Below are 17,204 nucleotides of genomic sequence, written 5' to 3'. Positions count from 1 at the left end.
ATTTATTTATTGAGGCGGGGTCTCATTCTGTCACCCAGGTTGGAGTGCAGTAGCGAGATTTCTGCTCAATCGATCCTCCCACCTCACCCTCCTGGGTAGCTGGGATCACAGGCACATGCCACTGCACCCAGCTAATTTTTTGTATTTTTGGTAGAGACAGGGTTTCATGTTGCTCAGGTGATCCTCCTGCCTTAGACTCCCAAAGTGCTGGGATTACAGGCATGAGCCATCAAGCCCGGCCTGCATTTCCTTTTATCTTAAGAAACTTCTCTTCGGTTGGGTGAGGTGGCTCATGCCTGTAATCCCAGCATTTGGGAGGTTGAGGCGGGCGGACCACCTGAGGTCAGGAGTTGGAGACCAGCCTGGCCAACATGGTGAAACCCCGTCTTTACTAAAAATACAAAAATTAGCAGGGCAAGGTGGCAGGCACCTGTAGTCTCGGCTAGTCGGGAGGCTGAGGCTGGAGAATCACTTGAACACGGCAGGCAGAGGTTGCAGTGAGCCGAGGAGACGCCACTGCACTCCAGCCTGGGTGACAGAGTGAGACTCCATCTCATAAAAAAAAAAAGAAACTTCTCTTGTCTGTTTGTGGCTCGTACCCATAATCCCAACACTTTGAGAGGCTAAGGCAGGAGGATCATCAGAGCCCAGGAGTTTGAGACCAGCCTGGGCAACATAGCAAGACTTCATCTCAGAAAAAATTAAAAATGAATAAGTAAATTGTTTAAAACAAGAAAAAAAATTTTTTTTTTTTGAGACAGAGTCTTGCTATGTCACCCAGGCTGGAGTGCAGTGGCATAATCTCAGCTCACTGCAACCTCCACCTCCTGGCGTCAAGGGATTCTCCTGCCTCAGCCTCCCAAGTAGCTGTGATTACAGGCATGTGCCACCACACCCGGCTAATTTTTTTTTTTTTTTTGCAGATCACAGAACTTTTATTTAGATGGAATCACTGCGAATTACATAGAAGCTACCAGCCTAAGCCAAAACCCACGAGGTTCATGTGAACTTACAGTTACACAAATAAGAAACAAATGGTACATCCAAAACCATAAGGAAATATTCTGATGCCCAGATGATGAAGGCTGGAGTGAATTAAGTCCACATATTTATTTCAAGTTGTTAAAGAGTTTGTGGGCCACGCAATGGTCTTTTGCATGCAAGAAGTCAAAGAGCTCCTCCGTGCAATCCTCTTCTGTATGTGATCGAGAGGCTACATGCTCATCACAGAGCTCTAGCCGCTCCCAGGCCTTTACACATTTCTCCAACTGCTCGCATTGCTCTCTCACTGTTGTTAGGGGATCCACTAATTCCTCCTCTTCCTCTTCCTCCTCCTCAGGATCTCCGGATTCGGTGAGCATCTTTTGCTCATCCTCCAGTCCCATGTCTGGCTACGGTTCTAGATTCAACACGAGCAGCAACAGCGGCACCTCAATTTTTGTATTTTTAGTAGAGATGGGGTTTCACCATGTTGGCCAGGCTGGTCTCAAACTCTTGGCCACAGGTGCTCCGCCACTGAAAGTGCTGGGATTACAGGTGTGAGCCACCGTTCCCAGTCAGAAACTTCTCTTTATCCTGAGCTCTTAACAATCATCTCCTATAATTTCCTGAAAGTATTAAAGTGTCACTTTCAGCTGGGCGAGGTGGCTCAAGCCTGTAGTCCCAGCACTTTGGGAGGCCGAGGAGGGCGGATCACTTGAATCCAGAAGTTCAAGATCAGGCTGGGCAACATGGTGAAACCGCATCTCTATCAAAAATACAAAAATTAGTCAAGTGTGGTGGTGGGCCCCTGTAGTCCCAGCTATTTGGGAGGCTGATGTGGGAGGATAGTTTGAGCCTGGGAGGCAGAGATCACAGTGAGCAGAGATCATGTCATTGTACTCCAGTCTGGGTGACAGAGAGAGACCCTGTCTTAAAATAAAATAAAATAAAAAATAAAGTGTTGCTTTCATATTTAATATCTTGACTTTTTTTTTTTTTTTTTTTTTTTTTTGAGCTGGAGTCTCGCTCTGTCACCTGGAGAGCAGTGGTGCGATCTTGGCTCACTGCAACCTCTACCTCCCAGGTTCAAGCGATCCTCCTGTCTCAGCCTCCCAAGTTTGCTCACTAGTTCATCCTTTGCCCCCAGTCAGCAAAGTCATGTGTGTGGTGCCTCAAGTTTCCATACTGGTGTGGATCTGCAGTGGGGCTGCTTTTCCTGACCTATTGGCCAGGCTTACCTTTCTGTAATTAATACTTTGTTTGTTTTTGGAGACAGAGTCTTGCTCTGTCACCCCGGCTGGAGTTCAGTGGCGTGTTCTCGGCTCACTGCAACCTCCACCTCCCAGACTCAAGCGATTCTCGTGCCTCACCCTTTTGAGTACCTGAGACTACAGGCATGCGCCACCACACCCAGCTAATGTTTTGTATTTTTAGTAGATACAGGGTTTCACCATGTTTGACCAGGCTGGTCTCAAACTCCTGAGCTCAGGCAATCTGCCCGCCTTGGCCTCCCAAAGTGCCAGGATTACAGGCATGAGGCACTGCACCTGGCCACCTTTCTGTAATTAATACTGATAGTTTTTGTAATACATTTTATTTTTCCATGGAAAACACGCACACACACACGCACGCACACTACTATCAAGAAAAACTCTGAGGCTCATTCACCCAGATTTGTGATTGTTAACTGGTGTTAAAATGATGTCACCTGGAGGCTTTTTTGAATTTACCAGGATTCACACTTAATGCAAAAGGAAGAAAGCTCTCTCAGGTGAGACAGCCACGGAGTGGGAGGGTGCAGGAGGAGGCCAACATCATCAGCAAGGATCCCCTGCAAACATGCCGCCCAGGAGGCAAGACCTGTTTGGCATGTAGACCAGTCCTAGTCCACAGGTAAACATTCCATGCACTGGGGCAGAGGGGACTTGAGGAATTTATTTACTTCTTTATTGGATGGAGGAGGGTGGTGAGGGAAGAATGGGAGGTATTTGGTTTGCCCCTGCCATTTGTCCTGGGATTCCTGGCATCTGAGGAATCTGCATCCATACTGATTTGTTGACCCTGATTCTTTCTGTTTTTGTTTTGTTTTGTTTTTGAGACAGAGTCTCACTCTGTTGCCCAGGCTGGAGTGCAGTGGCATGATCTCAGCTCACTGCAACCTCCGCCTCCCGGATTCAAGTGATTCTCCTACCTTAGCCTCCCGAGTAGCTGGAATTACAGGCATGCACCACCATGCCCGGCTAATTTTTGTATTTTTAGTAAAGACAGGGTTTTGCCATGTTGTCCAGGCTGGTCTGGAATTCCTGACCTCAAGTGATCCACCCGCCTCGGTCTCCCAAAGTGCTGGGATTATAGGCGTGAGCCACCGCACCTGGCTGACCCTGATTCTTTCTCCATAGCCAAAATCGGCCTTTGCACAACAGAGGGTTTTTTTAATTTAATTTTTTTTTTTTTTTTGAGACAAGGTCTTGCTGTGTCACACAGGCTGGAGTGCAGTGGCACAATCATGGCTCAAGTGATCCTCCCACCTCGGCCTCCCGAGTAGCTGGGACTAGAGGCACATACCACCACACCTCGCTAATTAAAAGAAAATATTTTTTAGCAACGGGGATCTCACTATGTTGTCCAGGCTGGTCTCAAACTCCTGGGATCAAGTGAACCTCCTATTTCAGCCTCTCAAAGTGCTGGGATCATAGTCATGAGCCACTGCACCTGGCTGGGTTTTTAGACACGTGACTGTTTAGTGAAAACACAGCACTAGGCTTTTTGAAGCTAAATGACCTGGGTTTGAATGCTAGCTTTGCCAACCTTAATGACTTAGTTTAAATCTCAGTTTCCTCCCTAATGTGAGGATAACACTGCCTGCATCAAAGAGTTCTAACAAGCTGAAGTATTGGAAAGGGCTTTGTTAGCTGCAATGCTCCTGCCAAATGTTCTTCATAGCCTTTCCTAAGAGGAGGAAAAAAGAGAGATTTAAGTTTTGTAATTTGGTTGTCCTAAATAACAATGGGCAAGAGCTAAATCACAAGGCATAAGTGGCAGTGGACACAAGTTCGTTGGAAACATTCCCCAACATTTTTAGCCAAAAAGTTGTTCAGTTCTCTGTGTTCTCCCTCTTCTGCAACCTACACCCAGCCAAGGGCTGACTCAGTTTTAAGGGAGAAGCAGCATGAATTCAACAACATTGCATTCAGCATCCTCTATTCCTGCACTGAGCCTCTATTCTTTAGGTAAGGAGAGCCCCAGAATGAGAGGTCTTCAAAAGATGAAATCAGAAGTTGTCAGAGGCTGGGTGTGGTGGCTAACACCTGTAATCCCAGCACTCTGGGAGGCTGAGGCAGGTGGATCACTTGAGCTCGGGAATTTGAGACCAGCCTGGGCAACACGGTGAAACCCTGTCTCTATGAAAAATACAAAAATTAGCTGGGCGTGGTGGCATGCACCTGTAGTCTCAGCTGCTGTGGAGGCTGAGGTGAGAGGATCGCTTGAGTAGGGGAGGCAGAGGTTGCAGTGAGCCAAGAGTGCGTCACTGCACTCCAGCCTGGGTGACATAGCAAGACCCTATTTCAAAAGAAAAAAAAAGTTATCAGAGATTCATAAAGGGGATTCAGACATTAGGTGAGAAGTTTGGATGAGATAAACACTAAAATCTCTTCGAACTCCAAAGTTCTATACAAAAGAATTCCTCTCAAAGTGTATCATCTAGTGGGGGAGATAAAACCTGAACAGGCCTGGCGCGGTGGCTCACACCTGTAATTCCAGCACTTTGGGAGGCTGAGGCGGGCAGATCACGAGGTCAGGAGATCGAGACCATCCTGGCTAACACGGTGAAACCCCGTCTCCACTAAAAATACAAAAAATTAGCCGAGTGTGGTAGCGGGTGCCTGTAGTGCCAGCTACTCTGGAGGCTGAGGCAGAAGAATGGCATGAACCTGGGAGGCGGAGCTTGCAGTGAGCCGAGATCGTGCCACTGCACTCCAGCCTGGGTGACAGAGCGAGACTCCATCTCAAAAAAAAAAAAATACCGTATAGTGATAGTAGTAGTCATAGGGTATCCAGATGAAACTCTGGCTGTACCTAAGGCATGAACACTCATCAGGGCAAGCCAGTGTGGTCTGGCTGGAAAAGGGATGCTGTTGGGAGGTGACTAAGCTGAGAGTGGGGAGGCTGGGGAGATTCATTGTACTGAGTGCCTACTGCCAGATATTCTGGAGCTTTTATCCCAGTGGGAGATGCAGACAAAAACAGGTAAACAAGAGAATGCGGATAGAAGTAAGAAAAATAAGGCAAGGGAAAGAATGGAGGGGAGGGACACGTGAAACTAGATGCAAGTGATATGAAGGAGTCTTCCGTGTGCAGAACTTGAGCGTGGACCTTATGGGCAGAGGAAACAGCATAGATAAAGTCCTGAGGCGAGCGTAAGCATTGTGTATTTGAATAACCATTGCGAGGAACAGTGACTATTTTTCCACTAGATGAGATGTGTGGGTTTCTCCCATCTAGGCACTTCCTTGGAGCTGACTAGAGAACAGATATGGCTTTTTTTTTTTTGAGACAGAGTCTCGCTCTGTTGCCCAGGCTGGAGTGCAGTGGTGCAATCTCGGCTCACTGCAACCTCCACTTCCCGGGTTCAAGCGATTCTCCTGCCTCAGCCTCCCGAGTAGCTGGGATTACAGGCACGCACCACCATGCCCGACTAATTTTTGTATTTTTTTTAGTAGAGATGGGGTTTCACCATGTTGGTTAGGCTAGTCTCGAACTCCTGACCTCAGGTGATCTGCCTGGCTCAGCCTCCCAAAGTGCTGGGATTACAGGCATGAGCCACCATGCCCGGCCACAGATATGGCTTTATAAGTCAGCCAATGTGACTTGGGACAACTAAAGTTGGAAGGCTTCAGCCAGCTGTCATTAAAGGAAGGGTGGGCCCTTGGTCTGCAACTGCCAATTAAAGAGATTATAGGGTAACAGTGACAGCAACATTGCAACTGAAAGGGACAAGCAAAGCTTGCTAGTCAGTGTGAGCCTAGAGGTGGCTTAGAAGACAAAGGCGTCTCACATTATGCTCCCACTCACACACATACACCTTAGTTTTGTGAGGTGTGCAGGATGGTTTTCATCTTCTTATTGCACCTGTGGAAACAGAAGTGAAATGACTTACTCAAGCCATATAGTAAGCAACCAGCTAGGCTAAGACCCAGTTTCCTCATCCCCAATCAACTGCTCTTCCCTTTATTTATTTATTTATTTATTTATTTATTTATTTACAGACAGAGTCTCACTCTGTTGCCCAAGCTGGAGTGCAGTTCGAGGCTGCAATGAGCTATGATGGTGCCACTGCACTCCAGCCTGGGTGACACTCTACACTGGGCAACAGATTGAGAACCTATCTCTTACTAAAAAAAAAAAAAAGGTAGAAAAAAGTCTGTTTGTGCCTTAACTCTATTCCACTCAAAATCTATGCCCAACTTGTCCTATTTTCTTTTCTTTTCTTTCTTTTTTTTTTTTTTTGAGACAGCATCTTGCTCTGTCACCCAGGCTGAAGTGCAGTGGCACAATCTCAGCTCACTGCAAACTTTGCCTCCTGGGCTCAAGTGATGCTCCCAACTCAGCCATTCAAGTAGCCGGGACTATACCACCACACCTAGCTAATTTTTTTTTTTTTGAGATAGGGTCTTGCTCTGTCGCTCAGGCTGGAGTGCAGTGGCACATTTTTGGCTCACTGCAACCAGTGGCACATTCTTGGCTCATTGCAACCTCTTGCTCTTGGGTTCAAGTGATACTCCTGCCAGCTAATTTTTGTATTTTTTACAGGCATGATCCACCGCCCCTGGCCTGAGACTCCATCTCTACAAAAAAAAAAAAAAAAAAAAAAAAATTAGCCAGGCATGGAGTGGCGCACCTCCTCGGGAGGATGAGGTAGGAGGATAGCTTGAGGCCAGGAGTTCAAGGCTGCAATGAGCTATGGTGGTGTCACTGCACTCCAGCCTGGGTGACAGAGCAAAATCTTGTCTCCAGAAATAAATAAATAAAAATAAAATTGCATAAGATTATATTCTAAGTAGGCCGGGCGCAGTGGCTCACAACAGTAATCCCAGCACTTTGGGAGAGTGAGGCGGGTGGATCACGAAGTCAGGAGATCAAGACCATCCTAATTAGGCGGGCGTGGTGACTGCACCTGTAGTCCCAGCTACTTGGGAGGCCGAAGCAGGAGAATCGCTTGAAATGGGAGGCAGAGGTTGCAGTGAGCTGAGATTGCGCCACTGCACTCCAGCCTGGGCAACAGAGCGAGACGCTGTCTCAAAAAAAAAAAAAAGTTATATCGGAAGTGCTGCCTGAAACTATTCAGTCCAGACGTCAGAAGCTTTGGGCCTGGGCCAAATCTAGCATACTGCCTATTTTACTGATGGCCTGGGAACTAAGAATGGCTTTTATATCTTTTAAAAGGCTAAAAAAAAAAAAAGACCGGCACAGTGGCTCATGCCTGTAATCCCAACACTTTGGGAGTTCAAAGTGGGCGGATCACCTGAGGTCAGGAGTTCAAGACCAGCCTGACCAAGATGGTGAAACCTCGTCTCTACCAAAAATACAAAAATTACCCAGGTGTGGCCGGGCACGGTGGCACACGCCTGTAATCCCAGCACTTTGGGAGGCCGAGGCGGGTGGATCACGAGGTCAGGAGATCAAGACCATCCTGGCTAACACAGTGAAACCCCGTCTCTACTAAAAATACAAAAAATTAGCCGGGCGTGTTGGTGGGCGTCTGTAGTCCCAGCTACTTGGGAGGCTGAGGCAGGAGAATTGCTTGAACCCAGGAGGCGGAGCTTGCAGTGAGCCCAGATCGCACCACTGCATTCCAGCCTGGGCAACAGAGCGAGACTCTGTCTCAAAAAAAAAAAATTACCCAGGTATAGTGGTGTGCACCTGTAATCCCAGTTATTCAGGAGGCTGAGGCAGGAGAATTGCTTGAACCCAGGAGGCAGAGGTTGCAGTGAGCCGAGATCATGCCACTACACTCTAGCCTGGGCAACAGAGTGACTTGGTCTCAAAAAAAAAAATCAAAATAATATGATTATTGTGAATAATTTGATTATGACAAGTAAAATTGTATGAAATTCAAAAATCAGTGTCCACACAAAAAAAGTTTTATTGGAATAATTTTTTATTTTTTATTTTTGGGAGACAGAGTCTTGCTCTGTTTCCCAGACTGGAGTGCAGTGGTGCAATCTTGGCTCACTGCTACCTCCGCCTCCCGGGTCAAGCGATTCTCCTGCCTCAGCCTCCTGAGTAGCTGGGATTACAGGCGCCTGCCACCAGGCCCGGCTAATTTTTGTATTTTTAGTAGAGATGGGGTTTCACCATCTTGGCCAGGCTGATCTTGAACTCCTGACCTCGTGATCCACCCACCTCGGCCTCCCAAAGTGCTGGGATTACAGGCATGAGCCACTGCATCCGGTCTTTTCTTTTTTTTTGAGATAGAGTCTCACACTGTCACCTGGGCTGGAGTGCAATGGTGCAATCTCAGTTTACTGCAACCTCCGCCTCCCAGGTTCATGTGATTCTCCTGCCTCAGCCTCCTGAGTAGCTGAGATTACAGGTGCACATCACCACATCCAGCTAATTTTTTGTTTTTTTAGTACAGATGGGATTTCACTATGTTGGCCAGACTGGTCTCAAACTCCTGACCTCGCGATCTGCCCACCTCAGCCTCCCAAAGTGCTGAGATCACAGGCATGAGCCACCGCGCCTGGCCCTTTTTTTTTTTTTTTTAAAGACAGAGTCTCACTCTGTTGCCCAGGCTGGAGTGCAGTGGCACAATCTCGGCTCACTGCAACCTCTGCCTTCCAGGTTCAAGCTATTCTCCTGCCTCAGCCTTCCGAGCAGCTGGGATTACAGGTGTGTGCCCCCACGCCCGGCTAATTTTTGTATTTTTAGTAGAGACAGGGTTTCACCATGTTGGTTAGGTTGGTCTTGAACTCCTGACCTCAGGTGAGCCACTGGCCTCGGCCTCCCAAAGTGGGAATAAAACTTTTTCTCATTTGTTTATACATATATATATTTTATGTCTGCATTGCATTCCAGTCTGGGCAACATGCGAGACTCCATCTCAAAATAAATAAATAAATATTAAAAAATAAAATAAAAAAGCTTGCTGGCCCCTGGGCTGGACCAGTAGCTCCTCTTCGATTGATGGGAGATTTGAGGCACAGAGAAAATGAGTGGCCTAAGATCATACACAGAGTCAACGGCAGAAATAACTCGGGCTCCCTATTAGTGCTCTTTTCACTTCATTACCATATAAAAGCAGCTAAACAAAGGTTTCTCAGCTTCTCGTGACAATGACTACTTGGTCCTTTTATATGCCTCATCTCTGCTCATTCTCACTCTTGTCTAACCTAGGTTCTAGCAGCTGCACACAGATGCAGCTGTAACCTCGAGAGGGCAGCACTCGTTAAGATGACTCCAAAATACAATCTCATCTGAGACCCAAAACTAGAGTGAATATATCGTCCTGTCCTAACGAAAAAAAGAAAAATGTATTAGAAAGTGTCTCAACTGCTTCTGATGATGCTATATATGCATTCATACCAGTGTAAATGTAAGAGGTTTTCCTTTTCTTTTTTTTTGACAAATTGTCAACAAAGGTGAATTCAAGCACAAACAATCCCCACATTTAGCTAGACTGGAAAGCACCGAGGCCACATCAGTGGCAAAGGCAAGACAGGCATTTGAGAGAACCACCCAGAGAAACTTTTTTTTTTTTTTTTTCAGACAGAGTCTCGCTCTGTTGCCAGGCTGGAGTGCAGTGGCTTGATCTCTGCTCACTTCAACCAACCTCCGCCTCCCAGGTTCAAGCAATTCTCCTGCCTCAGCCTCCCAAGTAGCTGGAACTACAGGCATATGCCACCACGCCTGGCTAATTTTTTGTATTTTAGTAGGGACGAGTTTCACCATGTTGGCCAGGATGATCTCAATCTCCTGACCTCGTGATTTGCCTGCCTCGGCCTCCCAAAAGTGCTGGGATTACAGCTGTAAGCCACCGTGCCCGGCTCCCAGAGATACTTTTAAATGTTTTCTGAGCACTGGGGGAACATGAAGAGGGAGAAAATTAGATCTCAGAGAGCCCAAGGGACAGTTTTAAGTAGACTCGTGACCCAGGTTTGTCCTTTTCTGAGTAGACTAGAGGTTCCATCTCTTTATTCTGGGATGTCCAGTAATAAAATGGGGCTAGTAGGGCTGGCAGGCAATGAGGTATTTATGAAGTACAATTAATGTATGCAAAGGGCTTTGAGATCCTTCAGATTAAAAAGTGTCCTGTGCAGGTGCAAGATGGACTGGTGTTGCTGTGAGGGCAGATATATTTTGTGGGTGTTACCATTGTTGTTGAACAAGGCAGTGGGGGAAAAAGTAGTTAAGATTATGTGGCACGATCCTTCAACATGACCCAGAACTGGGCCATAGGAAACTTGTACAGACTATCACATCAGATGGTGGAGAGAAACATCACTGAGAATGCATAAATCCCCAGAGGCAGAATGGTTAATTTCGTGAGGCACAGTCATGTCTAGACAAATCTGGTGGGGCTATTTAGAAAAACACATATGGTACTTCTGGCTTTACAAGGAAGGGGACCAAGTCACATTACTCAGCAAATATCTTTCCTTAGTCTGAACTTGGCTTCTAAGATTTTCTGAGAACTGAGCTTTTTTTTTTTTTCTTTTTTTTGAGATGAAGTTTCGCTCTTGTTGCCCAGGCTGGAGTGCAATGATGTGATCCCGGCTCACTGCAACCTCTGCCTCCCGGGTTCAAGCGATTCTCCTGCCTCAGGCTCCCAAGTAGCTGGGATTACAGGCAACTGCCACCACACCCAGCTAATCTTTTTAAAAATATATTTAGTAGAGACGGGGTTTCACCATGTTGGCCAGGCTGGTCTTGAACTTATGACCTCAGGTGATCCGCCTGCCTCTGCCTCCCAAAGTGCTGGGATTACAAGCGTGAGCCACCACGCCTGGCCTGAGCATTTTTTCTAAATAATCTTGAAAGGCCTGGTGCTGGGTTAATAGCAGGAACTAGGCTAGTAGCATAATTAAACATCCCCATATTGCAACACTTAAACATATGGGAATCCCAATGAGTTCCTAATGTATAATTCCTAAATTTAATCCTAAATTGTTCCACTGAATCCTTTTATATGACCTTGGCTAATTATGTAATATCTTAATCTCCAGTGGTAATGAAAAATGTGAAAATGATGGCGTGAGTTGATTCATTTCTCCTTGCAGATATTCTATCAGGACCAATGATAAGGGCTTCTAGAAATAAAACCTCAGCAGACAGGAAACTGCCTTCAAACTTCAGCAATCAAGAATATTACTTACTTTAGCCCCTGGAATGCATGAGAAAATGGAAATGCACTGAATTAGATTTTTACAAAATTTTTATCAGCTAGAACTTTGGTTCAGATCACTCCTATAATATTCAGGAAGACCATACAGACTTATCATGAAAATGAATAGTTCAGTTTACTTGGGATATGATTAGTTAGGAAGGAATTAAGAAATCCTTAGCAGAAATATCCATACATTTAAAAGTTAATTCTGGCCAGGCACAGTGGCTCACACCTGTAGCCCCAGGACTTTGGCAGGCTGAGGTGAGTAGATCACCAGAGGTCAGGAGTTCAAGCCAGCTTGGCCAACATAGTGAAACCCTACTAAAAATACAAAAAAATTAGCCAGGTGTGGTGGCGTGTGCCTGTAGTCCCAGCTACTCAAGGGGCTGAGGTGGGAGAATAGCTTGAACCCGGGAGGTGAAGGTTGTAGTGAGCTGAGATCATGCCACTGCACTCCAGCCTGGGCAACAGAGCGAGACTCCGTCTCAAAAAAACAACTTAATTCTGTTACACAGAAAAGTTACAACTCTAATGCTGCATTTGCTTTGGAAATTATAATCTACCAAGAAGAAAGAAAAGAAAAAAGACAGCTGGGTGGGTGCAGTGACTCTGACCTCAGCACTTTGGGAGGCCAGGGCAGGTGGATCGCTTGAGCCCAGTAGTTTAAGACCAGCCTGGGCAACAGGGCAAAACCCCATCTCTACAAAAAATACAAAAACTAGCAGGGCAGGGTGGTGTGTGCCTCTAGTCCCAGCTACGTGGGAGGCTGAGGGGGGAAGATGGCTTGAGCTCAGGAGGTGAAGAGGTTGCAGTGAGCTATGATCATGCCACTGCACTCCAGCCTGGGTGAGACAGTGAGATCCTGTCTAAAAAAAAAAAGATAAAAATAAAAAGAGGTAATATAACACTCATGTGCCCAGCATTATAAATGTAATTCGGGATTTAATTTATGACATAAAGCTAATTGACTTCACAGCTTTGTATGCTGTCTTTTTTGAACTCCTGGCCTCAAGCGATCCTCCCACTTTGGCGTCCCAAAGTGCTGGGTGACAGGCATGAGCCACTGATCCTGGCCTTTTTATGCTTTTGACAGTTCTATAGGGCCAGGTGCAGTGGCTCACGCCTGTAATCCCAGCACTTTGGGAGGCCGAGAGGGGAGGATCATTTGAGGTCAGGAGTTTAAGACCAGCCTGGCCAAAATGGTTAAACCCTGTCTCTACTAAAAATACAAAAAAAAATGAGCCGGGCATGGTGGTGCACACCTGTAATCCCAGCTACTCAGGAGGGTGAGGCACGAGAATCACTTGAACCCAGGAGGTGGAGGTTGCAGTGAGCCGAGAATGTGTCACTGTGCTCCAGCCTGGGTGACAGAGTGAGCCTTTATCTCAAAAAACAAACAAAAAAAACAACACAGAGAGTTCTGTAATACTATATGGTTTTATAGGGCAAAACTATTTTGTAAAATATTATTATACTCCATCCATGAATTTCAAAGCAGTTGACAGAATCATTAGAGTCTTGGTGTATCCCTCTATGCTTTTAAAAAAATCCATTTAAGAAATAAAAAAGCCGGGCATGGTGGCTCACGCCTGTAATCCCAGCACTTTGGGAGGCCGAGGCAGGTGGATCACGAGGTCAGGAGATTGAGACCATCCTGGCTAACACGGTGAAACCCCATCTCTACTAAAAATACAAAACGTTAGCTGGGCATGGTGGTGGGCGCCTGTAGTCCCAGCTACTCGAGAGGCTGAGGCAGGAGAATGGTGTGAACCCGGGTGGCGGAGCTTGCAGTGAGCCGAGATCGTGCCACTGCATTCCAGCCTGGGCGACAGAGTGAGACTCTGTCTCAAAAACAAAAAAAAGAAAAGAAGTAAAAAAAGCCGGGCGTGGTGGCTCATGCCTGTAATCCCAGCACTTTGGGAGGCCAAGGCGAGCGGATCACGAGGTCAGGAGTTTGAGACCAGCCTGGCCAAGATAGTGAAACCCTGTCTCTACTAAAAATACAAAAAATTAGCTGGGCGTGGTGGGGGGCATCTGTAATCCCAGCTACTTGGGAGGCCGAGGCAGAAGAATTGCTTGAATCCGGGAGGTGGAGGTTGCAGTGAGCTGAGATCACGCCACTGCACTCCAGCGCTGGCGACAGTGCGAGACTCCGTCACAAAAAAAAAAAAAGAAGTAAAAAAACTCAGTGGACTTTATCCTATTAACATAAACAGTTTAAATAGTATTTCTCAGATTATAAAGCACGTTTACATCTATTATCTGATTTGATTGAATGTTCAAAACAACCCTGTGGGGTAGATGTGTTATATATACTTAACAGATTTAATAAATTTCTAAAATTAACTCAATGAATATTTGTCGAGCAACTACTGTTTGCCAGGCACTAGTCTAGAAGATGACCATTCAGACAAAAAGAAAACACACCAAGACCCTACCAAAAATGTTTCTGTAACTTGCCCAAGAACACAGAAGGTGAATCCAGTCATTTTGACTGGTGTACTCTATCATTTTTTCTATCTTAATTTGGAAAAATGAAGCATAGATTTTTTTTTTTTTATTTTGAGACGGAGTCTTGCTCTGTCGCCAAGGCTGGACTGCAATGGTGTGATCTCGGCTTACTGCGACCTCCACCTCCCAGGTTCAAGCAATTCTCCTTCCTCAGCCTCCTGAGTAGCTGAGACTACAGGCATGCGCCACCACGCCCAGCTAATTTTTGTTTTTTTTTTTTTTTTTTTGGTAGAGATGGGGTTTCACCATGTTGGCCAGGCTGGTCTTGAACTCCTGACCTCAGGTGATCCACCTGCCTTGGCCTCCCAAAGTGCTGGGATTACAGGCGTGAACCACGGTGCCCAGCCAGCATAGATAATTATCTTGACTCTGTCTCTTGGTAAATTTGTGGCATTTCTTGCATGGACTTGCTCAACCACATTTGCTTGACAGCATCTGCCCCCATACATTCCATCCTCCAGTCCTCTACTAGCTGAACTATGGAAAGCCAGTTCCTTTGCTTATGCAGCCCTTCCCTCCTACTTCAGGGCTCAGGCCATCCTGTCAATTCTTTCCACTCTCCAACCCACATCAATTCCCTACTCCCAGACTGGGCAACACAGTGAGACCCTGTCTCTACAAAAAATTTTAAAATTAGCCGGGGGTGGTGGCATGCTCTTGTATTCGCAGACACCTGGGAGGCTGAGGCAGAGAGGGGAGGATCCTTTGTACCCAGGAGTTAAAAGCTGCAGTGAGCCATGATCACATCACTGCTGGGTGACAGAGCAAGACCCTGTCTCAAAAAATAAAAAAAAAAAACTGAAAACATCCAGCATATTTGCACACAGGGTTTCAATGTCCCCAATATAATGGATACTGTACTTACTTGTTTATCTTCTTTTGAAAGGAGAGAGAAATCTTTCTTAAGGCCAGACACAGTGACTCACGCCTGTAATCCCAGCACTTTGGGAAGATGAGGTGGGCAGATCACTTGAGGCCAGGAGTTCGAGACCAGCCGGGCCAACATGGCGAAACTCTGTCTCTACTAAAAATACAAAAATTAGCCAGGCATCCTGGCATGTGCCTGTAGTCCCAGCTACTCGGGAGACTGAGGCAGGACAGTCACTTGAAAGCAGGAGGCACGGGACACGGTGGCTCATGCCTGTAATCCCAGCACTTTGGGAGGCCGAGGCAGATGGATCATGAGGTCAAGAGATCGAGACCATCCTGGACAACATGGTGAAACCCGTCTCTACTAAAAATACAAAAATTAGCTGGGCGTAGTGGTGCGCACTTGTAGTCCCAGCTACTTGGGAGGCTGAGGCAGGAGAATCGCTTGAACTTGGGAGGCGGAGGTTGCAGTGGACCAAGATCGTGCCACTGCACTCCAGCCTGGTGACAGAGGGAGGCTCCATCTCAAAAAAAAAAAAAAGAAAGAAAGAAACCAGGAGGCAGAAGTTGAAGTGAGCTGAGATTGTGCCACTGCACTCCAGACTGAGCGACAGAGCGAGACTCCATCTCAAAAAAACCCCAAAACTAACTTTCTTTTTCTTTTTTCTGAGACAGAGTCTCGCTCTGTCGCCCAGGCTGGAGTGCAGTGGCGTGATCTCGGCTCACTGCAAGCTCCGCCTCCCGGGTTCATGCCATGCTCCCTCCTCAGCCTCTCGAGTAGCTGGGACTACAGGGGCCCGCCAACACGCCCAGCTAATTTTTTGTATTTTTAGTAGAGACGGGGTTTCACCATTCACAGACTGGTCTCAATCTCCTGACCTCGTGATCTGCCCACCTCGGCCTCCCAAAGTGCCGGGATTACAGGCGTGAGCCACTGCGCCCGGCCAAAACTTTCTTAAAATTTAATACTCTCCAGGAAGTAGAATTTTCATGACATATACTCTACATGTAACTAATGCGCTAATACCATCAGAAATACATCTCAACTAGTTTGTTAAAGAAATGACCTTTTCCGGGTCGGGCGTGGTGGCTCACGCCTGTAATCCCAGCACTTTGGAAGGCCGAGGCGGGTGGATCACGAGGTCAGGAGATCGAGACTATCCTGGGTAACACGGTGAAACCCCGTCTCTACTAAAAATACAAAAAAATTTAGCCGGGCCTAGGGGCGGGCGCCTGTAGTCCCAGCTACTCCGGAGGCTGAGGCAGGAGAATGGCGTGAACCCGGGAGGCGGAGCTTGCAGTGAGCCGAGATCACACCACTGCAGTCTGTGACCTGGGCGACAGAGCGAGACTCCGTCTCAAAAAAAAAAAAAAAAAAAGAAATGAAATGATATTTTCCTCAGCTGTATTTTAAGTTCCACATCAGTGATTCTTAGGAGGAGTGAGAAAGGTCCCACGAAGTAGGTAATTCAAGGGATATATCAGAATCCCTCGAAATCCTGATATTCCATTTGAGAAGACAGCTTTCCTCAACCACCCCCAATTTTTCCCTGTCCCCCAGGCTGGAGTGCAGTGGTGTGTTGTGATCTTAGCTCACTGCAACATCTGCCTCCCAATGCCCCAAAATTGAATCCAATCCCTCAATCACTACCAGTATAAATCAATGTAAATGACAGAAGTATAGTGTGCGCTAGGACAAAGGAAAAACAGGTGAAGACCTTATTCTACATAAGCTGGAGAGCAACATTTCATAAATACTTAGAAAATGTACACTTAACCATATACTACTGCTAGGCTTCATCCAAAGTGACAAATATCAAAAAATAAAAAATTGTGGGCTGGGCGCAGTGGCTCACGCCAGTAATTCCAGCACTTTAGGAGGCCAAGGCAGGCAGATCACCTGAGGTCAGGAGTTCCAGACCAGCCTGGCCAACATGGTGAAAACCCACCTCTACCAAAAATACAAAAATTAGCTGGGTGTGGTGGCACATGCTTATAGTCCAAGCTACTTGGGAGGCTGAGGCAGGAGAATGGCTTGAACCCTAGAGGTGGAGGCTGCAGTGAGCCAAGATCACACCATCACCCTCCGGCCTGGGCAACAGAGTGACAAGACTCCATCTCAAAAAAAAAAAAAATTGTTGGCTGGGCACGGTGGCTCACATCTGTAATCCCTACACTTTGAGAGGCTGAGGCGGGGGGATCACCTGAGGTCAGGAGTTCAAGACCAGCTTGACCAACATGGAGAAACCCCATCTCTACTAAAAATACAAAATTAGCCCAGCGTGATGGCGCATGCCTGTAATCCCAGCTATTCAGGAAGCTGAGGCAGGAGAATTGCTTGAATCCTGGAGGTGGAGGTTTCAGTTAGCTGAGATCGTGCCATTGCACTCCTGCCTGGTCAACAAGAGTGAAACTCCATCTCAAAAAAAAAAAAAAAAGCTTCAATAGCTATTAG

At 46.6% G+C, this 17,204-nt stretch overlaps 1 protein-coding gene across 1 annotated transcript; it reads right to left on the bottom strand.

Moving 5' to 3' along the window:
• Positions 1-914: 914 nt before the first annotated feature.
• UQCRHL (ubiquinol-cytochrome c reductase hinge protein like) lies at positions 915-1,454 on the bottom strand. The gene has a single exon (XM_019019989.4). The coding sequence runs from the start codon at positions 1,383-1,385 to the stop codon at positions 1,110-1,112; it is 276 nt and encodes a 91-aa protein (XP_018875534.1). The 5' UTR covers positions 1,386-1,454; the 3' UTR covers positions 915-1,109.
• Between the last annotated feature and the right edge of the window lie 15,750 nt (positions 1,455-17,204).

Source organism: Gorilla gorilla, chromosome 1 (genome assembly GCF_029281585.2).
Source record: "Gorilla gorilla gorilla isolate KB3781 chromosome 1, NHGRI_mGorGor1-v2.1_pri, whole genome shotgun sequence".
In the NCBI taxonomy this organism is placed as follows: domain Eukaryota; kingdom Metazoa; phylum Chordata; class Mammalia; order Primates; family Hominidae; genus Gorilla; species Gorilla gorilla.
Note: the sequence above shows the minus strand (reverse complement) of the source record. Positions and strands in the feature narration are given on the sequence as shown.

Bases quoted from the DNA above. Each gene is read 5' to 3' on its own strand.
- UQCRHL (XM_019019989.4), bottom strand. From the start codon at position 1,385: ATGGGACTGGAGGATGAGCAAAAGATGCTCACCGAATCCGGAGATCCT.